At 50.2% G+C, this 24305-nt stretch overlaps 2 protein-coding genes across 8 annotated transcripts in view; both read left to right on the top strand.

Moving 5' to 3' along the window:
- The window catches only part of KPNA7 (karyopherin subunit alpha 7), a 38094-nt gene extending 27677 nt beyond the window's left edge, over positions 1 to 10417 (top strand). For 3 of the 4 annotated variants that reach the window (XM_042828108.1, XM_042828109.1, XM_042828110.1), the window contains 11 exons: positions 179 to 331; positions 4078 to 4188; positions 4574 to 4708; positions 5229 to 5314; positions 5979 to 6247; positions 6549 to 6631; positions 7648 to 7911; positions 8262 to 8495; positions 8828 to 9010; positions 9514 to 9663; positions 10276 to 10417. In XM_042828108.1, the coding sequence (XP_042684042.1) occupies positions 4123 to 4188; positions 4574 to 4708; positions 5229 to 5314; positions 5979 to 6247; positions 6549 to 6631; positions 7648 to 7911; positions 8262 to 8495; positions 8828 to 9010; positions 9514 to 9663; positions 10276 to 10356 (1551 nt within the window). In that variant the 5' untranslated portion in view covers positions 179 to 331; positions 4078 to 4122 and the 3' untranslated portion in view covers positions 10357 to 10417. Of the gene's footprint in view, positions 1 to 178; positions 332 to 4077; positions 4189 to 4573; positions 4709 to 5228; positions 5315 to 5760; positions 5848 to 5978; positions 6248 to 6548; positions 6632 to 7647; positions 7912 to 8261; positions 8496 to 8827; positions 9011 to 9513; positions 9664 to 10275 lie in introns of those variants that run through there. The other variant, XM_042828111.1, reaches the window with a different exon arrangement.
- Positions 10418 to 12576: 2159 nt separating this feature from the next.
- SMURF1 (SMAD specific E3 ubiquitin protein ligase 1) overlaps positions 12577 to 24305 on the top strand; it is a 42928-nt gene continuing 31199 nt past the window's right edge. For 2 of the 4 annotated variants that reach the window (XM_042827912.1, XM_042827914.1), the window contains exon 1: positions 12577 to 12685. In XM_042827912.1, coding sequence (XP_042683846.1) covers positions 12631 to 12685 — 55 coding nt within the window. In that variant the 5' untranslated portion in view covers positions 12577 to 12630. The remainder of the gene's footprint in view (positions 12686 to 24305) is intronic. The other 2 variants (XM_042827915.1, XM_042827916.1) reach the window with 1 other exon arrangement.

The raw sequence follows: 24305 nt of genomic DNA on the forward strand, positions 1-24305 counted from the left end.
AAGGGAAGGGAAGGGAAGGGAAGGGAAGGGAAGGGAAGGGAAGGGAAGGGAAGGGAAGGGAAGGGATCCATGAAGCTTTCCATCAGTTTGGTTGACAGTGCCATGGACAAGGAAACATGTCAAGGATGATGGGTGACAACACACTGTGGCCCTTGGTCCAACTGCTGTGTCCCTGCAGGGCGATGGGCTGGCACCTGGAGGAAGGCAACCTGCCTTAGAGGTGGCTCGATTTGCTCACAAATACATGGAAATTTGGCCTGTTTGATAAAGACCAACTGTGCCATGGGCACCAGCTGCGCCGTGGGACATCTCAGCCTGATGTTTTCCTTGGGTGAGCAAATACAGTGTTCACATCTGACACCACCATGACCAAAACATTGGTCATTGCAGGGGGTGCTTCCCAAGGCAAAGGGCACTCAGCAAATACAGCTGTGGATGTCCAGAAGAAGCAGATGCCTCAGCAAACCAGCACGGCCCCGGAGGCTGGAACTGCACGCCGGGCTGAAGGCGAGGGAACTAATTTTAACTGCTGAGCAGCATCCTTCCTGCCAACCACGGAGGGATTAGAGTAACAGTTCTTGAAATTATTTAAAAATAACATCAGACTTAATCATAGCTATTTATTATTAAATCCATTATCTTCTGTCAGCTAGGGGACACTGATTCATTCAGCTGTGGAAGTTCTTAAACCTCTTATGGCCAAAAATCTTACGGCACTTTTTTTTCCTAATGGGGTCCCAGTAGCCATTATTCCTTCAGCTCCTGAATCTGTAACTGCAGGAATTGAGACAGAAAATCTGACAGTGAATATGGGGGTGGGGAACGATGGAGCAATGGAGAAACATATGTACCCAAGTTCTGCATGCTGCTCCAGGTGGGCAGGATATCAGCACGCCGCTTCTTTGCCCCATTTCCTGAGGCTGAAATTCACGGCTCTATGGGAAGAAAGGAAAGGAGGAGAGGTGGAATCTCAGAGCTTCCTATTGACCCACTATGGGTGTTCCGGCAGATTGTCCTCCGGACACACAGAGGGAATGCCTGCAGACAATGCTGACTGCCCATGCCCAGACCTTCCTCCTCTGGGGCCTCTCTGCAAGTTGGGGCTGATCCAGCCTAGAGTTATAGGATCACAGAATCATAGCATTGTGAAGGCTGGAGAAGACCACTAAGATCACCAAGCCCAACCTAAACACTGCTGCACGTTGCACACCAGAGGACAGGGCAGTGCCCACGAGTGAATCAATGCATCCCATGACCTTCTCTAAGAGAACTGCTGGCAATCCTCACTCCCAGATGCAAGGCTTGCAGTAATTGCTTACAAAAGCCCCAAACCACAACGTGCTGTGGATGCTCTGCCTCCAAATGAATTCCCTGCATTTCTGTTTTGTTTTTTTTCTTTTCCCCCATTCATTAAACAGAAGGGGATATTGATCTGTGGCTGCCACAAATCTGCCCTCACACAGAGCTCAGGGGGCCTGCAGGTGCTCTGGAAACTGCAATAAATAGTGGTGGGAGGATTACTGGCGGCGGTTGCAGAGAGCACAGTGATTCTCAGAGAACAGTGCAGCCACCCGGGGACCTTCAGCCAGGTGGGGTTTCCCAGCACAGTGTTTCCTGCCAGCTGCAAAACCAACACAGAGCAGGACGTGCTTCATCTGAGCAAAGCGAGTTGTCCAAGTAACAAAAGAGGTACATGCATCCACAGGCAGGGAGGGAAAGCCTGTCTTTTTTTCACTATAGCAATATTTGCTGTAGAAAGGAGCCTTCTGTGCTGCTTCAGCACACACAGACATTGCAGCTTCCAGGGCTGAAAGCAACAGTCCCCTTTCCCTCCCATTCCCTCCCCTCCCCTGCCTTCCCTTCCCCTTCCTTTCGCTTCCCTTCCCTCCCCTCCCCACTGTTCCCTCCCCTCCCCAAACCCAGCTGCAGTGCTCAGCTCTGTCATAGCTCAGCAGCAAGGCAGGGATAACAATAAATCCCTTCTCCCACCTTCTTGCTGCATGTCCCCATCAGGCAGACCGTAACGGACAGGGGCTGTCACTTATTATGTGCTCACTTTGTGCTGAACACAATGCAGCTCTGATTGCAGCTCCGATGGGGGCTGCACCAACCATGGGGCTGCAATGAATCCCCAGGGCTGCAGTGGGGATGATGGTACCGGCATGCAGGGATGGGTGTGAGCTGTGCCAGAAGGGCTCATCCCAACCCACCCAGAGAATTTGCAGCCTCTATCCTACACGAGGCCCTGGGCATGGCATGCACGGATTCACTGGATTCACACGGATGCAGGGATGCCAGTGCTGGCTTCTTTCCAACCTCAGGGCTAGGCTTATTAAAGAGACATGACAATAACACACACAAAGTCAGTCCTTTTTGAGGGGGGGGGGGCTTCAAAGAGCTGCCACCGGTCGCCATCCCATTGCTGTGCAGTGTTACACTGGGAACAGCTGGGCAAAGGCTTGCGGGCTGCGAGGGAGCAGCAAAGCTCTGTGCCAGAACCCCAGCTTCCCTACCTGTCACCACGTGGATTTTCAGCCTGAGCACACACGGCTGAGTGCAGGGGACACTGTCGTGCCGATTTAGGGTTTTATCTCCTTTCCTCTCCATTAGCTCTGATACCCTCTTATTATGCTGCAGAGAGAACCGTTTTCTCCTCCAGCGGTTGTCCCCTTTCCCACTCGGCAAATATTGATCTGCCCGTGTCCTCAGCACAGGGTGAGCTCAGCACAGCCGTGTCACCTCGCATGCCATCACCCATGGGGCCAAGGATGGAGAGGAAAGGACAGCAAGTGATTGCCACGTATTTTTCTCCCCTGTCCTCTCTCTCCATACAGCAGCAGTGCACGGGGCTGGGAGCTGCAAATGCAAACCAGCTCTGGGTTGAGGCTGCTGGGGACTGGTAATGGAATGATTTCAGCCCCAGCTCAAATCTGAGGAACTTGGGAAAACTGTAGGACCCAACTGGGTTCTCCATGCTGCCCCAGCCCAGACAGTGTAAGAATATCCCCAGAAAGTCCACTGTAATAATGCCAAAGTGGGCAAAGTGCAGTGCAGTGCATGGAGAAGATGGAAGATATAGAGGTGATGATGGAGGGGAGAGGAGGAGTTGGAGGAGGTGTCAGGGTGGCCCAGGTAGGAAAGCAACTCAGAGAACAAAGAATGACTGCTGCTCCAGGTGCACCCAAATTGCAGTGGCAGGAGCAGCTGGGACTAATGAAGAGATCTGGGGAGAGCCAATGGTTGGGACCAGGCTGGGATGTGTGGCTCCACTGGGGCAATAAATAGGCAGCTGAGGGTTCTGGAAGCAAGAGAAGGAGGGTTGAGGGTGAGTGTTTTTCCTGTCTCCCCTTGTTATTGGTGGTGGGGGTTCTGTTGCATGTGTTTCAGTGTGTGCTCTTAGGGGTATGTGGCTACTGTGGAAGTATGCTGGGTGAAGTCATGCTTTGCTGCCTGCTTGGAGGGCTGCCTTGGTCTTATTTGGGTGCATGTTTTATGCATGCCTATGGGGGTTTTTTTTTGGTTGTTTATGTTATGATAAACTTAGGAGCAATGTTGCCTGTCTTGCTTATGCCTCTCACCTGGGGTTATATTAGGTGTGTTTGAAGGGGGTCTGTTTGAGCTTGGTCACACTGCAAGTGCATGACCTGATGCCTCTGCTATGGGGATCTCTGGGCTGTGAGATGGGATTTGGGCTGGGATGTGACTGCCTCCCTTCAGATGGGGCCCTGAGCTGATGCTTCTAGGAGCCCTTGGAGGCCCTGCCAGGCTTAGGCTGTCTAAATCAGTTGGACCTGGAGCTGGGGGAAGGTGTTCTTATCTTCACAAGGAGAGGCATGCCCTGCTTTCTCATGGGGTCACAGCTGCAGCTGTGACTTTCCCAGCCTGGTATTAAGTGGTGGTTTGTGCCCTTACTTAGTTTAGAGGCTGAGGTGTGTGTGGATCTGTCTGAGCTCTGCTGAGGGCAGAGGAGTTGACTTCTCTGGGAGCAGCAGATGTGTGGGGCTGTTGTGGGGTCCCAGATGCTCAGGGGTGGAGGTAGTGTGGCTGTGACCTCACTCTGTCCTGTGCTGCCCCCAGAGCACGTGGAAGCTTTCAGCTGGCAGAAATCCTTGACCTGCCAAGATGCCAGTTGTGCACAAGCATGGTGAGAGGATGAAGAGTTTCAAGAACAAGGGCAAGGACACTGCAGTAAGTACAAACCCCACTATCTGTGGCACCTCCTTCCAGAAACAGTGGAGTCAGCTGGAGCTTATGTGAGGGCTTCTGAATGCTATTTACACTCAGATCTTAGTACAGACTGTCAGGGGTGCTTCCATAGCTTCAGAGATATGGTGTGGAGCTGCTGGGATGTGGTAGGAGTGGGAGACAGGCTTTGGGTGAGTGGCTCTGGGCTGTCACTTCTGGCAGCATCCTTGGGGAGGGTGGACAGAGATACTTTGTGACCCTCCTGGCCGTGGCAAGGAGCTGGCTCTACTCCCTGTAGCAATCCTGGGGTTGCGGAGTCGGATCTGGCTTAGGGATGAGCTGTTTGGGGTGAGCTGGGCAGTGCTGACATGGTGTCCTGTGCCCCCAGGCCCTGCGCAGGCAGCGGGTGGAGGTGAACATTGAGCTGCGGAAGGCCAAGAAGGATGAGCAGATCCTGAAGCGCAGGAGCATTTCCATCGTCTCTCTGGAGAAGAGCCCCTCACCAGCAGAAGAGAAAAACGTGGTGAGTGCTGGGTGTTTGCTCCTGGGTGGGTCAGTGCTGCAGCACATGGCTGATGCAGAGCATCCCATCTGCTTTGGGACTTGGGCCACCACCACATCTAGCTCCAGTGACCTGGGTTAACAGCCAGGGCTGAATGCAGGGACTGGGGAGGGATTTGGGTGCTGCCCAGCCCTCCTCTGCTTTTTTGCATGGAAATGTGTATTGCAGCTTCCCTTGATGGCAGGTAGAACTGGGTGCAGCTCCAGGCACTGGAGCAGGGTAATTACTGTGCTCATGGCCCCATTATGGTGCCAGGGACTCCCCTGTATTTGATTACAAGGCTCAGCTGCCTGGAAGGCATTTGTGGGATTCTCTTCCTCTGTCTCATCCTGAAACTACATTGCATAAAGAGCAGACATCACCTTAGATATGGAGCATTGATTGCCTTGGGTCTAGACAGCTGATTGAGTGTGAGATTACACCTGAGGGAGTCCTGGCTTGGAGTTCTGACTTGCTATCTGACTGAATCATCCCAACACAGATTGTTCCACTGTCTCTGGAGGAAATAGTGGAAGCTGTGAATGGGAGCAATACTTCGCTCCAGCTGCAGGCGACACAGGCAGCCAGGTATGCTGCTTAATGGGAGGGATGGGACTGCTGTGGGGTTTGGGGGCCAGGTGGCATCGTTCCTGCTTGGGGGGCACTGAAAGCACAATAAGCTGCAATGGGGAAGGGGCCTCCTAGCCCAGGGGACTGGGGTCCTACAGGGTGCCATGCTGGGCTTGGGCAAAGCCAACTGAAGGGTTGGTGGTGCCTTCTGGGCTGTGCTGGTTGCAGACACCTGAGGTGGATGGAAAGGAGCCAGGCGTTGGAGGCTGGGTCAGAAGAAGGGCTGCTCTACAGCAGGACGTGGCTGAGCAGGGCTGTCCCCATGTGAATCACCATCAGCAGGGATCTATCCCCAGGGTCCAGGAGAGGCTGCATTGCAGCTGGGGCTTTCCTGGGACAGATCCCTGCTTTGCAGTACAGCTGGCTTTCTGCTTGCTCCAGCTGAGCCTGCCCGTGCCTGGGATGGCATGGCAGCACCCTGAGCTTGCACCATGGTGAGATCTGGTGGCAGCACAACTCTAAACCATGGATTCCCTCCTCTGCCAGCACAGGTGTTGTGGCTGGAATTCAGATCTGGCTGAAAGTGCTCCCTCTTCTAGCTGTTCTTGGCTAGATGAGGGCCTTGATAGTATCTAATGCAGATGGAGCCCAATGGCTACAAAGGTGCTGTGCCCTCTTGCAGGAGGATCCTGTCCAGGCAGAAGGACCCCCCTCTCAATCAAATCATCGAGCTGGGGATCATCCCTAGGCTGGTTGAGTTCCTGTCCCGTACTGACAATGCTGCTCTGCAGTTTGAAGCAGCCTGGGCACTGACCAACATCGCATCCGGCACCTCGGAGCACACCAGGGCGGTGGTGGAGGGGGGGGCCATCCCTGCCTTCATCTCCCTCCTGTCCTCCCCCCACATGCACATCAGTGAGCAGTCCGTGTGGGCGCTGGGCAACATCGCAGGTGAGCGGGGTCCCCGGGCAGAGCTGGGTTAGGATGTGGTCACTGCCCCAGCTGTGATAAACAGTGGTGGTCCTTGATGGGCCCATCTCCCCGCAGCTCTGCCTCCATTCTGTGATTCTCATGGCCTGGCAGGCTTTCTGTCCCTGTTGGTCCCGCAGGAGGGTTTTGTCCAAAGCCAAATACAGGAGTGCATCTTGCTAAAGACCAGTGTCATTTAAGGGGGGGGTCTCTGGCTGCTGTTGGTTGTTGCCTGTCTTGTGTCTTAAATACATATCATAAATAACCCTTTTTATGTGTGCAGGTGATGGTCCTCTGTACAGAGATGCTCTTATCAATTGCAGTGTGATTCCTCCCTTGCTGGCTCTGGTGTCTCCTGCAACTCCAGTAAATAACTTTCTTGCTCTTGACTTGGCACTACCAATCACTTGGGTAATGGATGAATGGTGATTCTCAAAACAGCTGGATGGGACCCTTGTCTGAACTGCTTTTAATGAACCTAACCCTGAACAAGGGTTATGCAGGCAGATGCATTTCAAGTCAATGCAAAGATCTGGTCGAAGCTTTCCCATCCAGCTTTGACCATCTCAAGCTAGGAGTAAGTTGCAATTGGCGTGCAGCAGACTTGCATATGCGTGCAGAGGGCAGAACTTGTCCTTCCTGCTTTCTCCTGCTGTGCCCTGCCCTCCTGCAGCAATGCCTGCCCCACAGCTTTCAGGGGAAGAGGGACCTTTTCAGAGTGGTGTGAGGTAGGCTGCAGCTCTGAGAGGCTCCAGCAGTGGGATGGATGCACCCAGGTGTCCCACCCTGTGTGTGTGTGTGCTCTCTGTAGGCAGAAATTCAGCCTTTCAGGGCAGGGCTGAGGAAAATGCCTCTGGGCCTTATTTGAATTTATATTGCAAAATCTGTAGAAGAATTCTCCGGCCACTCCTGATTCAGCTTTGTCTCTTCTTGGGGAACACTGTGAAATGTCGCAAAGTATGACGGTCCCATCCCCCACACACCTTGGTGGCTGTGATGCTGTGCATGAAGCTCCACTGCTCTCCTCACTGGGATGAGAAAACTCAAACCCTCCTCTATGACAATGGGCTGCTAATATTGAAGTAACACGCCCTTGATCTTGTCCAAAGAATGCTCTGTAATTTGTCCTGGGGACCTGGCAGCGGGCTGTTTGGTGCCTTTGTTAGTCATAGTGGCTTGTCATCCCACCGGATCTGAGGTTATTGGAACTTAATATTGGAGAAGGAGGAGGGGAGGTCTGCTCTTTCATCTCCCTGCTTCAAACAAGCCTCAGCCCTTATTAAAGAGGTTCCTCCTGGCTGATAACATCTGCTGCTGTGGAGCAGTGCTGGTTGCACCAGAGGGCTCCGCAAGGAGGATCTCACAGCTCCCTTGTCTTCCAGGTTGGGTTCCTGAGGAACATCACATGGACTCTGTCAAACCTGTGCAGGAATAAGAACCCATACCCACCTCTGGAGGCCGTGAGGCAACTGCTGCCCGTCATCACCTGCCTGCTGGAGCATGAGGACAAGGATATCGTCTCTGACTCCTGCTGGGCTGTGTCCTACCTGACTGATGGCTCCAATGACCGCATCCAGATTGTGGTGGATACGGGGATTCTGCCACGGCTGGTGGAGCTCATGAGCAGCCCTGAGATGATTGTCATGGTAGGGAACAACTGATTGATCCTGGCCTCTGGCCCTTTAATATAGGGGCATGTGGGGAGAGGGAAGGAGCAGCTCCTTGCTGTCTGTGGTCTGCTGTCACCTCACCCTGCAGTTCTACTTGTTGCTGGTCAAGCCAGTGCTCTGTTCCTTCTTGCTGTGGCTGGGAAGAGCCTGTAAAGCTGCTTAGATCAGAACAGGAGGCTGGTAGGTAGGTCTGTAACCACAGCAGTAATCGTCCATGGGACTTCGTTTGAAGGATCAGGCACTTAGTGAGGGCTCTTGCTGGTCTTTCTGGTGTGTATCCCTTCAGATAAGATTTCTCATCTCCATCTGCTCTAATCTCTGCCTAGACTCCAGCTCTGCGTGCCATTGGGAATGTGGTTACAGGGACTGATGAGCAGACCCAGGCAGCTATTGATGCTGGTGTCCTGGCTGTCCTGCCCCTTCTGCTGCGACACACGAAGCCAGCTATACAGAAGGAGGCAGCATGGGCACTCAGCAACATTGCAGCTGGGCCGTGCCAGCAGATCCAGCAGCTGATCACCTGTGGACTGTTGCCACCTCTGGTGGAGCTGCTTGATAAGGTAAGGGGATGGGGACAGCTCTGTGCACATGGGGCAGTGCTCAGCTTCCGTCTGTGCTGCTTTGTTATGAGGTGCTGTGCCCAAGAGCCACCTGATCAGTGTTCTGTGAATCTGCTGGTTCAGAGGAACAGCGTGAGCACTGTACTTAGTACATCTGCATGGAAAAAATCAGCTTGGAGCTGGTCTTGACTGCCCTGCCTTGTGTCCATCCAGTGCGAGGAAAGCAGGCCAGTCCAAATTGTGTGCAGAGACTGGCTGTTCCCACCTGGCATCTCAGCCTGCTCTGAGGGATGCTGAAGTCTGGGAATGTGTTTTCTGTGCTGCTTTTCCAGGGGGATTTCAAGGCCCAGAAGGAGGCGGTGTGGGCAGTGGCCAACCTGACAACTGGCGGCACTGTGGAGCAGGTGGTGGAGCTCGTCCAGTCTGGGGTCCTCAAGCCTCTGCTCAACCTGCTTTTGTCCAAAGACAGCAAAACTATCCTGGTCATCCTGGATTCCATTTCGAATCTCTTCCTGGTAAGATCTTTAGTTGTATCCCCTCACCAAAGGAGCAGTGAGGTGTGAGAGGGATGCTTGCATGGTGCAGCTGGAACAGATCCTCCCCAGCAGTTACTCTTGCAGGAGTGAGACTTCATGCCTGCCTTGTTCTTGGGTCTTTCTGGGTTGCCCAAAGGGCTTAGCATGATGAAGTTCCTGAGTGTTTCTCCTTCTGGAAAGGAGAGGATGCAGTATGCTAATCACTAAGCCATACAGAAATGAAGGTCTTGGAGAAGTTAGATGGTCCTGGAATCTTCCAAGGGTCCAGGAGCTGTTTCAATTGGCAGCAAAACCACAGCACAGTGATCCCAGAGGAGCAGTTCAATATATACTGCAGCCATATTCCAACATCTCTCCTGAACACAATGCAGACCCTTGCATTTCTACCTGCAGTCACTTGATCCTTAGGTTCAGGGCCCTGCAGCACAGACCACCTTGGCCCTATTTCTGATGTGGGTTATACTTGCCTCCTTTGTTTGCAGGCAGCTGAGAAGCTGGGAGAAACAGAGAGGCTGTGCCTGTTGGTAGAAGAACTTGATGGTCTGGAGAAAATTGAAGCCTTGCAAACCCACGAGAACAACATGGTCTACCGAGCTGCTCTGAATATCATAGAGAAGTACTTTTCTGGTGAGGTATGTGAGCTCTTGTTGCTGCTTATTTGAAAATGAGCTGCTGAAATGAAGCACATCCTCTAAAGATGCTGAGATAAGGCCTTTGGTCTCTGCTTGAACGGGGTAATTCTTATAGCTTACTCCCTTTACCTTCCAAAGTTCTGTAGCTTTGGAGAAGAACCCCAATCTGTCAGCTGACTGTTGTGCAATAGAGAGATGTTTTGATAGCATCTTGCTGCTCAAATTTCCAGTGGCATCAGCTAGCATCACTGCAGTTGCTGATATGCATTCCAAATGTGGGGAGGCTTCCTCTTTCCTGCCTGGCTTGTTGCTAGGAAGGGCAGCCTCCTACTCACTGATAACTGTGCTCAGGTTCCTTCTGGATTATTTGACTCTTCTCATGTTAAGCTTGTGGAAAAAGTACAGGACCTCAGCTAGGAGTCACAAGGGAATTCCATAACTGTCACAGGTCCATATTTGGATCCAGCCTTGTTATCACAGGTTGGGGAACACCAGAGTAGAAGCTTACAGTGGTATGGCAGACCTCGGAGCTGAGGTCTGAGCTTCGCCTGCAGTGTTTTAAACAAGTAAAGATGCAGGCTCATTAACTGATGGCTGCTAACTTCCTCTTAGGAGACTTCTGATCTGCAGCCTGGGACCGATGAGGAGGGGCTGTACAACTTCTCAGTGGAGAAGCAAGACTTCAACTTCTGAAGATGAAGCATTGCACAGCTCTGACTTGGTGGGTGGAGGCTGGGTGTCCTGACCAAGAGGAGCAGAGGTGTACAGTCCTTTTACATTTGAAACTTAATAATAAATTGCACTTGTGAATTTGTACTTATTGCCTCTATTCTCCTTTTCCCTCATACTCTGAGATCATAGCTCTCTGGGCCTTAAACACATGGCAGAATACGTATTGGAGTTCTTGGATGTGTTTTGTTTATGTGAGACATTGCCTGCCTGCAGGAGCACAAGGTGTGTAACTTATTAACTGTTTGAGCCAAAAAAAAATGCTAATAAGCAGAACGTACCACCAAACCCTGCTTGGCCTTTGTGTTTGTGCTGTGGCTCCTGGGCCTCCCTGCAGGATACAAGGCATTTCTCCTCCAGGCTGCCTAGAAAGAAGGAAGCAGAGCCTGTGCTCTGTACAAGGTAACAGCCCTAAGCTTGCAGGGAGTAGCTGATTGAAGTGCTGGAGTTGCTGAACTGTGGAGTGATGCCAGGATTTATTTCCTGGATCTGACATTATGAAGTGAAAATCAGAATAGCACAAAACCTGGATGTGCTCTGGAGGTGAGTGCTTGTGTGGATCCTTCCTTTGCCCTGTGGGTTTGCACAAAGGGCTCCTCTGCCAGCACCACCTTACAGTGTGCTGCTGATGCAGCATCTGGAACTGATTGGATTTCGGTGGGTAAAAGGAGCCTGAGGTACATGCTTCCTCAGTGTAACTGGAGCTGTGGACCGGAGCTGGCCTCCTGCTGCTGCCCTGCTCTTCCTGTGCTTGGACGCAGGGCTGCTGTGTGCTGATGCTCTGCTACTTACAGCAAGCTAAAAAGGGAAAGGTCAGAGCTTTGGGGCTCTTCTCCTGCTCACCTGTGTGGCTGCTGTAGATAAGTTGCACGCTTTCATCTTTGCAGCACCAGGTTGAAAGAGATGTGTCCATGGATGTGATGCTGGATTCATGATGCTCCATTTTCCAAATCCAGAGCATTGAGATGAACTAAAAAAAAAAAAAAAAGTAGTATTGCTGTTTGAAGTGTCCTCTTTCCTGACCAAAGGGAGCTCAGTGATAACTGCTGTACTGGAGATGTGGGAAAGATGCTGCTGGAGCCCATGTAGGCTTGTGTGTTCTGCATTAGGATCTGATTAGGGAGAAGGAGTTTGTAGAGGGGAAAGCAGGTTCTCTTCTAAAGCTTCACTCTTCATTTCACACTGCCAGAGGAGCACCCAGGAACTTCTCCAGCACCGTGCAACTGTGTTCTGCAGGTCTGGCTTTACAGGAGAAGTCAAAGGGGGGTTTTGGTGGAGGGGAGCAGTGTGGCCCTCTGCTTTCAGTGCTAAAGCGTGAGCACTGGCTACCTGGCAGCATTTGATGCCCTGTCTGGCTCTATGCGCCCTGCAGAACCCTGCCATGGGACAGGGTTGGCTCATGGCTTTGCCTCCCGCTGAGTTCAGAGGCTGCTCTGTGTTTGGTGGGGTGCAGATTTAATGGGGTTTGGCCTTTGGTTTCATTTCTGGTAGCAAACCAGGAAGGATGGCTTATGGGATGCTTTTGGGCTTACATTTTTGTGGCTTATAAATGAAGCGTGGGCTGGTTCACATCTTATTGAACCCCATTTCCCTCTATTGACTTTCATGCTGCTGTGCGCATGTGTCCACTGCACCACATCCATGTCCTCCTAAATCCCGCCTGTACCCAACAAAGGCTATTCTTTACTTTGCTTCCTTAGCAAACAAACTTTTCACAGGCAAGAATACAGGAAATGAGATAATTCTGGAGACATCCACGTCAGTGAATGTCACGTAAAGCAGCTGTGCATTAATTTGGCATATTTTCGGATCGGTAGGTGGGAAAAGGGTACAGAGAAGCCACATTCGTATATTTTGTCCAAAGTAATCCACGTGAGGTTAAGGTTAAAACGGCGATGTTTTCTGTGCGAGGTTAACGCGCCGCGTGGTCTGTGGGGTCGCGGTCCTCCCGCACGCCAGGGGGCCCCGCACTCCTCCCTCAGAGCCGACCTCCTCAAGATGGCGGCGCCGCACCGCCTCTCCGCCCGCGCGCTGACGTCACGCCCGAGACGCGGGGCGGGGCCGAGGCGGAGTGGAGGCGCTGTCCGGGCCGGGTCGGGCTGGCGGCGGCGGCTGAAGCGGGCGGGCGGCGGCGGCGGCGGGTCCGACCGCGGGCGGAACGCGGAGAGAGCGGCCGGAGGTTGAGCGGGCCCGCATGGGGTTGCGCGGGGCCGCGGGTTGATCTCGTCGCGGGGCGCGATGTCGAATCCCGGGACGCGTCGGAACGGCTCCAGCATCAAGATCCGTCTCACAGGTAATAGCGGGGCCCGCCGCTCACGGGCGCTCCTCGGGGCGGAGGGGCCGGAGGGGGGTGGGGCCGCGGGCCGCTGCGTGCCGCCGTGCCGGGCCGTGTGCCGCCGTGTGCCGGGCCGTGGCGGCCGCGCGGTGAGGCCAGGCCGTGGCGGCGGGCCCAGCCGTTACCGCTGCTGCTCTTCGTGCCCCCGCTCCCAGCCCGGCGTGCTGCTGCGTTTCCGAGTTATTTCCGTTTATTTCCCTTTTTTGTTGTTATTGTTTATTTCCCCTCGCTGCCCGCCCGCCGTTCCCTCAGGTTCCCCCTTCGCTGCCGGCAGACTCTGAACGAGCCCTGAGCTCGTCGCGTTTGCCTGATGGGCTCCATCAGCTTTGTTGAGAGCCCCGTTGTGCTCTGTGCGTCTCGTTGCTCCGAGTGCTTTCGCTCTGGGTTGGTTTGTTTCGTGTTTTGGCTTTGTTTCCCTTTTTGCTCTCCTCCTCGCTTGCTTCCTCCTCCAAACCCAACTTCTGCAGTCTTTGCCCTGAGCCAGATGAGCGCCGTGTCTCCTCACGAGGTCTGCGTGCACGCATGGACAAACCAATTTATGTTGCAACCTCCGAGGTCTGCATTAGATCTTCTGAAAGCTGCTCTGGCTGATGCTGAGCTGCACTTCCAATGGGAAGAAGTGCAAGTTCTGCTTCTCGAAGCTGTGGGGTGAATTGTTAATAAATAAGGCCGCATCCGACCTTTCAAAGGCAACAGGTGGATGCTTGGAAATCTCGGTGCTGTGGTTCATTCAGACCCAGGCGCTGGCATTGATCTCTACGGAGCTGCGGCTGTGGGAGGGTGAGATATTGCCAAACAATGAGACAAATGGCACGAGGTAATCTTCAGTTCCAGATTAGCTTGCTCCTGGTGTGTGTTGCGATCAGTCAGAAGCCACTCTTCAAAAAAACCCGGTTTGCTTTTAATCCTTTCTTGATCCTGTGCTGCTCGTGCTTTACAAGGCTGCAGTTGGCGAGGAAAATGTCAGTCTGAAAATCCTTTCGGACACGAGAAGGCTGGAAATATTTTTAGGGCGTATAGATGATGTTTGATCTGAAATTAGTTTTGTGGTGCCGCGTGCTAAATGTCAGATCAGTCACTGATGGGCCTTATTTTTATGCCAGCCAGTCAATAAAACGCTGGGAGTTGAGTAACTCGTGCTGTGGTTGTAGCCCTGCTGTGGTTGTAGCCCTCCGGAGCGGGCGGGGGTCATTTCAATAACAGATAGAAGCTGTTGGTTTTAGTTTTAAGGAGTGAATGCAGCATCAAAGTGCTTTTTGCCTTTCAGCACGCACTATTCCCTCCTTGCTGAGAGCATTTTGTGCAAGAGGCTGAAGTTTCAGTTTATTGAGCAACTTGGTGGATTTTCTCACTCATATTTTTTTTTAAATTAATTAATTGTATTGGAGAACTCTGCTTGCTCAAACACATTTTTGGTTTTTACAAGCACGCAACCTGGGTGGTATGACAAAAATTGCTGCATTTAATCAAAAATAAATTGCTCTGGGAGAGGTTTCCCTTTGGAGTTGTTAGGAAATGCTGTATCCTCAGCGTGGCTGGGGATTGCCGGCCTGCCTTACCTGCTCCAAAGCACTGCAGCTAACTGTGACTGCTGTTTCCTCCTCTGTTCTGCTGCCGGGAGGTTTGAGTGGTGTTAATTCAAGGCAGAGAACGTCTTCTGTTACGATTTACTACCTGCATTGTGTTTCCTGTGATTAGAGACCATTTCTGTTTTGCACCCCCAAGGAGGCTGTGGATGCCCCATCCCTGCAGGCATTCAAGGCCAGGCTGGATGTGGCTCTGGGCAGCCTGGGCTGCTGGTTGGTGACCCTGCACACAGCAGGGGGTTGGAACTGGATGAGCACTGTGCTCCTTTGCAACCCAGGCCATTCTGTGATTCTGTAAAATGCCACTTAGTCTGAAGATGACTGCTAGGAAGCAAATGGTGGTTGAATCTTTCTGCTTGTTTGTAAAGGCGTCTTTTTTCCTTTTCCCTTGTTTATTGGCATGGTGTTTGTATGAGCAATGCGTTGAAAGTATTTTACTTATGTGAGCGTATTAGAAACTGTCATCCAGAGTGGTGCAGAGTGGTGTCAATCCTGTCCCAATGCAAATTGCAGTGAAGTAACACGTTCTGCTGAGGAATAAAAAAAACAAACCAACACCTGCAACTGCATGTAACTTGGGTGATGGGTTAAAATGACTGCGGCCTCAAACGTGCTCATCTCTCCTTGTGTCTCAGTTCCTCCATAAGTATGAGCTGAGCTCCTTTTGGAGCTTTCCCTGCTGCTGGTGATGCAGCAGCCAAGGCTGTTTGTGGCCTTGTCTCTCTGCAGTCCTGGTAAGGTAGTCAGTCCTGCAGTAAGGTAGAACTTGTCACTCTGTGGTCTCTTTGCGTCGGTGCTGTCAACAGGGCAGCGCAGCCGTGACAGATGTCTCAAAACAGAGATGGGAACAATGAAATGGCATTGTGAGTGCTTGGGAGTCTGCTCGGGATCTTCTGGGTCAGGGAGGAATGGTCCGAAGTCAAAGGGGCCTTTGTGGAGCACGGCCCTTCTTTAGCTGATGTCCTCCTCTGAAACCTTTGTTTGCTGCTGCAGTGGCTGCTCCCTGGGGGAAGTTCCAAAGGGTTTATCAACTCCAAAGCTTACAGGCTTCTTCCTCATACTGTTATATCACCCAGAAGTACACGTGAAAACTGCAGTCTCATTGTGCTGGATCTCAGAGATACTCTTGTTCCAGGTAACTTGCGTGTGGAATTGGGAAGGTTGTGGAGAGGTGGCCTAAGAGCGCAGTTTTCCTACCAGAACACCTCACCGTTGTGTTCTGACTTCACCAGTACGGCTTTTTCGTCAGCATTGCAGCAGAGGTGCTCACAGCAGTCTGGCTTCTGGTGCCGGAGAGGAGCTGAGAAAAGATGGGGAAGGAAAAAGCATTCGTTCAAATGTTACGGATCGCTTCGGAGTGGGAGCAGGAAGGGGAGAGGACCTCGTGTGGAAGTTCAGCCCAGGGAAATGTGTAGGTGACAAAAGCAGTTCCTTTAGCAGAGGAGCCGCAGTTGGCATCGCAGGAGAGCACAGTCATCCCTCAGTTTAAAAGGGCATTCCTCCTTGGCAGTTTGTTATTGTATGTGTGGAGGTCTTAAACCGAGGGTGAGAGGAAGGAGAGCTCGGTGTCAGAAATGCCGAGGAGGAATGAGGAAGGTGATGAGGAGGTGCCCGGTTTGTGTGAGGTGAGCGCATTCACAGGCAGTGTTTGATGGCTGTAGGAAGCGTTGTGCTTAGCAGACGCAAAGGGCACAGGGGTGGTTTCATTTCCCTGTCCTCGGAGCAGCTTAGGGAAGTCCCATCTGCAAAGTGCTTGTAAATGGCTGGCTTGGGCTCGTTTTGCAGCCATTCACTGGTAATTTAAGGAAAGCATGAAAGGATACAATGGCTTCAAGTACCAAGTAAAATGCTACGTTTCTTTAAAAGCAATATGCTTCAGCTTGTTATGGAGGCATACGTTAAGAAGTGTCACAAACGCTTCCCTTTCATGACTAATGTAGTATTGATCGAGTCAGCAGAGTTAACCGACTGATCAATAGCAGCGCTAATATCGGCCACCCAGACAGTTTTACGTCCTGCGCTCAGAAACAATGCCTGTCTGTGCAGGGATCTCTATACCAAAAAGTAGCGAATACCTGGTGGGCTGTTTGTCGTTTGATGGTTTTACGTTAGAAACTGAGTCCTGGCTGCAGTCTGATGGTGCGAGAGGCGGCTAGGCTGGCCGGCCGGCCATTTTAGTCTGCCCTCACATTTGTGGCTGCTCGGGGGCTCGTTGATGGGAATGGCATGGAGCAAGGGAAACTTCATATAAAAATGTAAAAAAAATCTCGCTTTCGTGGGGAGAGCAGCCTCTGCAACGGGCAGCTGGCGTCCTGGAGCCGCTGGGGTGGGAACACAGCAGACGGGTGGGCTGCGAGCCGCTGCCTTTGTCCCTCCCAGTGCGCCCAGGCCGTGCCAGCACCATTGTCCCGGTGGAGGCAAATTGTCTCCAAAACGTTCCCTCAGGCAGCGAAAGTAGAAACAATAACTACTTTATTCCCAACTCGAAACTTTCTCAAACCGGGTGCCTTGCAATGAAGGAACGTAATTTGGAATGTTGTCGTGGAGCTGCTTAATGATTTCTTATTTAATTCCTTACGGCGTTCTCACCCTCTTCCCTAAAAGGCTTTGTCGCGTTGTAACGTTCTGTAGCATGACGCCGTGCTGTCAAACGGAGCCTGCCATCTCGCAGCGAGGAGCTGAGCATCGCGCCGGGCTGCTGGCTGCTGCTCCCGAGCCCAAGGCAGCCGCCGGTGCCCTGCAGGTAGAGGAGGGGTTGCGCTGCGCCCGGTTCCTGCTGCCGGCCCTGGCGCTGTGTGTGCCGGAGGTTTGTCTGGATCGCCGCCCGACTTTAAGCAAGTCCAGTTGACATGTTTAAAGTTGGATTAGTCTGGTTAGATTACTTGCTGCTATTTATGGTGCCAGACTTAAATACTCGCCCGGCTGCCTTGTTCGTTTGGTTGAAATAGCGTGATAGGGGAGATTGGTGTGAAAAGATAAGGTTGGATCAGAATGTTTGTGGAGCTGAGGTGTGTACGCTTCAGAGGAACCCATTTAAGGTTTGAGTGCAGGGAATATTAAAAAAGGTTTCAAAAAAAGAGGCTGCTCTCTGTGCCAGTGTTTTCTGTGGGTGAGCAGGGAGACCTTTTGATGGTTTTTTCCATCTCCCAAACTGATACAAATGGGACTGTGAAAAGGACCGGATTCCGCAGTATCACGGAAAGCTTTTATCTGTATTACTGCCTTGATAATTTGCATTTGGGAGCCAAGCACTGATGCTGATTTATGCTCTCAAAGTGAAACAAAGCTGTATTGCCACGATATGAAAACGCTTTGTTCTTTCCTGTACCGTGAGTTGGTTTGAGTGGGCAACCAGGAGTTGGTTTGGGAACGAGTCAGTGAGTGAAGTCTCAGGATGTTTGCAGAGCCACTGTGTCATTTCTCCTGCTGTGACCTGTTTAGCCATCATGGTACGTGCTGAGGACTCAAGCACAGCCCTCACTGCTCCGGCCAACAGCAGGGCATCAGTGATGAGTGCAGCGCTACAGCTGATTGACTGCCAGCAGTTTTACCTCAATTCCATCTCCCCTTCCTTAGCATGCACATTAGAAAGCCTGCAGTTGGCCATGCAGCTGGTTAATGCAAGCACTCGTGTTACTGCTGGTCGCGGGGAAGTTGTGCTGCTTTCAGATAATGATGTTTCAGGTGCTTACAGATGAGTTCCTGCAGGCACTGCTGCAGTAACTTAAGGTGTTATCTCCTTGCTTGTCTGCTGACCCCCCTTTGCCAGGAATTTGTCACTCACTGCAGGGAACTGGTGGAGGAAAACCCGGAGATGAATTATGAGCACATCTGTGCAACTTCAGCTGCTGAAATTGAGTCTTTATCAAGAATTTAAACGGAGAGGCTGGGCTTTGAGAAGCTGGGGTATGAGCGTGTTTGTCTTCTGTTGGGAGGGGGTGAGTTTGGAAAAGAAAAACAGAAGAAAGAGAGCAGTGAGCCCTGCAGCAGGCTTTGCTGGAGGTGTTTATTGGTATATATCCATTTGTAAATGATTTATCTAAGTATTTGTGACAGCAGGAGGAACCTGCCTGTTGGTTGGCAAAAGGTGAGCCAGTGGGTGACAGGTTAAGATGTTAGGCTGCTTATAAACATTGTTGCATGTCCCTTGGAAAGGCAGTGGTGCAGTTTTTGAAGGGGATCCCGGGCATGTGCCTCTCCCATTTCCATCCGTCATCCTTGTGGAAGCTGTAAAATGCAAGGAGAGGACGGTGGGAAAGTGTTGGAAGTTTTTCTTTCGATCAGTCTCATGAACTGGCAACTACACTGGGAATATCAGGGGATCCTGGAGCTGGGTGATAAATGGGACGATGCTCTAGTTGAATTGGCAGAATAAGCTCGCATGCTGTTTGAGAAAGAATCTCTCCACGGGGCTGTAATAGCTTGATGCCTTCCTCTTCACTAAGTCATTTTTGTCAAGTGAAAGGCCAAAATTCAAACTGGCTTGTTGTCAAGGACACTGAGCACAGCAGGCAGAAATCCCCAAGGCTACCCAGTTCACGGCGCAGAGAGGCAGAGCCGGCAGAGCACCATTTGCTCACTCTCCCCTCCCCCATGAAAAATCCTTTTTTATATTTTTTTTTCCCCCCTTTTTTTTTTTTTTTTTTGCAGGATATGGACACTGTTATGCATGCTAATAGAACGCAATGGCGAGTATTTAAATGGGCAGTTTGTTCATCTCTCTGGGGGTGAAACAATGTTGGATTGTTGGGGAGCTGCGATGTGGTGACCGCGCCGCTCGCCCCGCCGGCTGTGCGCACCTCCTGCAGCTGCACCTTGCCTCTGTGCACCTCGCTCCGGGAGGCTCCTGATCTCAAACTGTGCCATTAAAGCTGTAAGAAATGCTGGGAAGCCCCTGGGGAATCAGGTGTGCCTTACAGCTTTCCGTTTCGTGCTTTGTTTCCTTATTGTCACTTCAGAATACGCGGCCACGTGTTGGGCGGCGTTAAACCACGTGATTCCCTTCTGGTGTTGGTGACCACAGGGATGCTTCAGGAAGGAGTGTTCAGGTTCAGGTTTAGCCATGATTGTTATTTCCTTTCAAATAGTAGATGCTTCTTTCCCAGGAGGTCGAGAAGCAGCCCCACATGAAGCTGATTAGGTGGCTCTATTGCAGAGATGCCCTGATGTTTCTGATCTTGCAGTCATCTTCACTTCTGCATTAACTCCTAGTGGATAGTGATATTTTTGAAGAAGTTGCAATTTTTTTCCTTCAAGTTGATGAAGTCTGCCTCAGTACATTTCAGTATTTGGAAGAAAATAGCATTTTTTAATGAGTGAATTAGAAGGAATAGCATTTTCTTTGTCCTTTCTATATGTTTGCGTTTGAGCCTTCCATAAAAATCTGCTTATTTCCTCTAATCATTGGACTATAATAAAATACATGTCTTCTTATCAATTCAAAGTTTCCCTTTCTTGTTTATTTTGCAAAATTAAATTTGGGTGTGTTAAAGAAAACCAGTTCTTCTAATTAACCTCCCTCATTTCCAAGATACTCCATCAAAAGCTCTCCATTGTGATTTTTCTCTTCAAAAGCCAGAAGTCCTTTAAGACAGTTGCCTTTCCCTTTATTTCGGCTTGAAGACAACTGCTAGCATCGCTCTGCTCTCATTTCCTCCAGCCCCGACTGCAGTCAGTGTCACATCTCCAGCATGGGATGGACCTCAGTGCCTCGATCTGTGTGCTCAGTGCCTCTGTGTGCTCAGTGGATGCATCCTTTAAATGTGTGTGCTCCATTTGGTGCAGAGCATGAACAGTGAGAAAAGTCACTGACTGCATGGGTTGTGCTGTTGCTTGTTTGTTTTTTTGCTTATACTAAGTGCAGTATTAAGAAAAGTGGAGTTTCAATCTGATTTTGCAGTGGTTGATATACTTCCAGTGGACGCTTTGTTCTTTATTCTTGCAGCTGATGTGTTTGGGGTTTTCCCATGTATTTTTGTAAAAATGTGGGAACTTGGATTTAAACTGAGGAGCAAAAGGCATAGATATTGTACTGAACAAGTGTGAGCCTGGTGAATGGATACGGCGTCGTGGAACGAGGCTTCTTGGAACTTCTAGCATGAGTGGCAGAGAAGCCATCAGAATTGGGAATCTCAGAGTTGAGCAGCTCAGTGTAAGCTAGAGGTGTGCCGTCAGCCTTTGAAAGAAGAACTTGGCCAATATCTTGAGATGATATTTACCTCCATATTATTATAACAGTAGAAATTACAGGCAGTTTCTTTTACAACTTTCTTAAAAGTAACTGCAGAGAGGAACGTGTCAAGGTGTGATGAGCACCTTGCATCTCATATGTGTGTAAATACCCTGTTAGCAGCAGGTCAGAGGGAACAGAAACAGCTTGGTGGCCAAACCAAAAAGCCTGCAGTGCTGGGGATTTTGAAAATCTGACTTTCAGAAAACTGATTTTTCATCTCTCTTCTTTTTTATATGACCGGTTCTAATGCTGTAGGGGCTGTGATGCGTTTAACCAATTCCTGAAATATTTTGAGCAGAGAGGAAAATTGTCCATTTGGGTTCCCGCCGTCGTACAGATGAGCACTGAAGCACGCCGTGGTTCAGCTGCAGGAGGACCCGTGGAGCTGGCAGGGAGCAGAGGGGTCTGAGGCACAAAAGGGTGCGACTGCCAAGCGTCATGGCTTTGCTCAGCTTGGTGCTTGTGTGATGCAACCAAGGTAAATTTGGTTTTAACAGGGTGCTCGCAATTCGTCACAGACCGTAACTTTCATCTTTCCAGTGTTTTTAGGGGACAGAACGTTAACAGACTTTTTTCCCAATGCATAGAAATGAGAAGCAGCTGCTACAGGTCAGTAGCACAGCGCAGGTAGGCAGCCGGCCCCGACTGCTGCACAGCGAGCACAGAGCATCACGGCAGTGCTGCTGCCACCACAGAATCACAGAATCACCCGGGTTGGAAGGGACCTCAAGGATCATGTAGTTCCAACCCCCCTGCCTAGCAGGGCCACCAAACACACACATTCAGATCAGGTTGCCCAGGACCCCGTCCAACCTGGCCTTAAACACGTCCAAGGACGGGGCATCCTCAACCTCCCTGGGCAGCCCGTTCCAGGGCCTAACCACTCTCCTTGTAAAGAACTTCCCCCTAACATCCAACCTCAATCTTCCCTCCTTCAACTTGGATCCATTTCCCCTAGTCCTGCTGTTGTCAGCCCTTTTGAAGAGTTTACTCCCCTCCTGGGTGTAGGTTCCCTTCAGGTATTGATAGGCTGCAATGAGCTGATGATAGGCTGCAGCTGCCTTAGCAGTGCTTTTCCCTGGGCCAGGACAAGGCTCAGACAGACAAAAGGAACGTGTACATGGGTGTTCTGCATGTGTCACGTTCTTCAGTCTAAAATTAACTACCTTCTCGGAATTAGACAAGTCTGTTTGCTAACAGAATAAATAATTCTTCTGTGCAATCCAACAGCTTGGCTTCAGCTCGGGCACAAGTGATCTTTTTGCTGCCGTTCAATCACAGAGGTAATTTGACTTGTCTGCAAATACTGTTTTGATAAACTTCCATAGGAATTAGCGCAGCGCCCATCAAATGGGGTTTATAAAAAGTTGCTTGGGAAAATGTGCCGTAAGTAGTCTGCAATTCGAGGCATTTCCTTCGCGGGATGCTTATCAAGTCTGCGTGTGCTACTTCCAAACTGAACTAGGGCATAGATGAGAGCTATTTTTGATAGAAGGGGGGAGAAAAGGAAATAAAGCTGAGCTGAGAAATAGTAGCGGCTTTCCCTTTTTTTTTTGATCATCGCCTCGGGATGTAAATCGTACACATGTGCAGAGGGAAAACAGACTTTGAAACAGCAGAAGGAATCAGAGTAATCTGCGATGCTCGAGATGATGCTGGCAGCGTAAACGTGACTGAAATAGTCATCGTAGGGCTGGTGGGTAAATATGTTAGAAGCCTTGGGATAAAGTGGCTTCTCTCACACAGCCACTATAGCAAGGAAAACCAAAACGCCCTGTTTGTTCCTGGGCTGGTTGTGTGCTGCAGAGCAGCTGCCAGTTGCTCAGACAGCCGTGCTTCCAGATGCCTCTGTGGAGCTGTAAAGCTCTTCTTTTTTTCTTTTATTTAATGATGGCAGCAAAGAATTGTAGCATAGATGAAAATAGATGAAAAGGACGCAGGAAAAATTTCTGTGGGGATTTCTTCTGGATGAGAAGGCTGATACTGCTCTGTTTCCTAAGCGGTTGGTGGTTCCTTAATTCAGCAGTGAAACCTGGCACACTGAGCTGCCTTTGCATCTCAGAGCCGGGGCACTGCTGCCTCCTCCATCAGGCTGATGAATGAAATTAAGGGACAAGCTTAAGCTTCTTTTCAGCCTGGAAGAGGTATAATGAGGCTGCAGAGGGCATCGCACCTGCCAGTGTCCTCTAAATGAGTTTTGGTACTTTATTTGAAGATCTGGAGGGAGTCAGCAGGAGTGGGAGAGCAGCTTTGGGGTGGGACAGGAGGGACGTGTGTGTATCCAATCCACCACCTTTCTCCAGTAAGTTTATCTTCGTTCATTTGTCTCGTAATTGAACAGAGTTGTTCTCCCAGCATTGTCTCTTTTGGTTCTGTTTGTTTCTTAGAGCATAATATTCCCTGGCAGAAACATGCGGATGACTGTATCAATCACTTGTACTAACCCCTTGCCTACTTTTGTTTTGACTTGGGGGTTTTGTTTTGCTTTTAATCCAGATGAAATTGGGTGTTAATTCCTTGCACAGAGATCCATCTGCGTCCTGCGAGCGTGTTGCTTGCAGCATCAGACAATGCATCAACCTCCTACTGGCATTTTTTAATTAAAAGTACGGCGCTATCACTTCAAATTAATGCCACATAGCTTATTTTAGCGAGGAAGAGAAATGTTGTTTATAGGTTTTTCTTATGAAAATTGTTTATTAAATCTTGCTCTCCTTTGTTTCTCCCTAGCAGTTTGTCATTCAGCGCCTGGACAGCATCAGATTCCTGGTGTGTGCAAGTTGTGTTAGTGATATGAGTGGAAATAAAGGTTTGCATTTAATATCTTGACTCCTTGATAAATAGGAATCACCTTCTTAATAAAAGAAATAAAATGATGTTCTGCAGCTCCTGTAAACAAAGTGTCAGCCTATCTCCCGCTGCATTCCCTGCGCTGGGTCCATAGCGGAGAAATAGGTATTTCTAGGAGCTTCTGTGTTATGAGCTGTGAAGAGATGGCTTTTGTAATGCTGTTCAGTGAAATTGCTAGGCCCTGTTATACTAAATTACTGTGAGAGCAAGTAATGCATCTAGTGAGAGCCAGCCCTAGTGAGAGTGTTCCTCACAGAGCATTTCATTTTATCTAGAGTGTTAGCACTGCTAACCATCCATGCGAAATGTAATGTATTGAATCTATTTAATCAATTTAAAATGGAGAGCAAACTTGGTAGGGTTTGTCAGAACCAACTGTCTCTACGTGTTGCTTTTCTAAGTATTACATTTTAGACTTCGGTTGTGTTTTTGTAGTGGTTTGAGAACCTTTTGTCCAGGAGAACTTCATGTTTTTATTGGTATGTGGTCCAGCAACCGAGTGTTGTCACTGGAGGAGGATTGTGTCAGGGTACAAAAGGCGTACATGAAGGCTGGAGAGGAAGAAGCATGGCATCTTTGCATCCGTGCTCCATCTTACTTATGTAAGACCTTTGATCAAGTATCTTAGCAGCAATGGTTTGTCATTTATTGATGTAATGGATGCTGATGTTCTGTATGAGGCAAATGGCGAGCTGTGTCGCAGGCGAAGTGATGAAAGTATGGAACTGAGAAGATGGTAAACATCCTGGCCAGAGTCGTGCAGTGAAGTGTTTTCATCACAATCACAGCCTGCAGATTCAGGTTGGGATTAGCAAGGGAGTTTCCTTTATTGAATAGTTTAAAAGGTATTCTTTAAAAATTGCTGGAGGTTTTCCACATACGTTGCTGTTAAGCCGCTGTTGAGAAACTG

Source organism: Centrocercus urophasianus, unplaced genomic scaffold (assembly GCF_019232065.1).
Source record: "Centrocercus urophasianus isolate 14NV4802_14NV808 unplaced genomic scaffold, USGS_Curo_1.0 seq_29, whole genome shotgun sequence".
In the NCBI taxonomy this organism is placed as follows: Eukaryota; Metazoa; Chordata; class Aves; order Galliformes; family Phasianidae; genus Centrocercus; species Centrocercus urophasianus.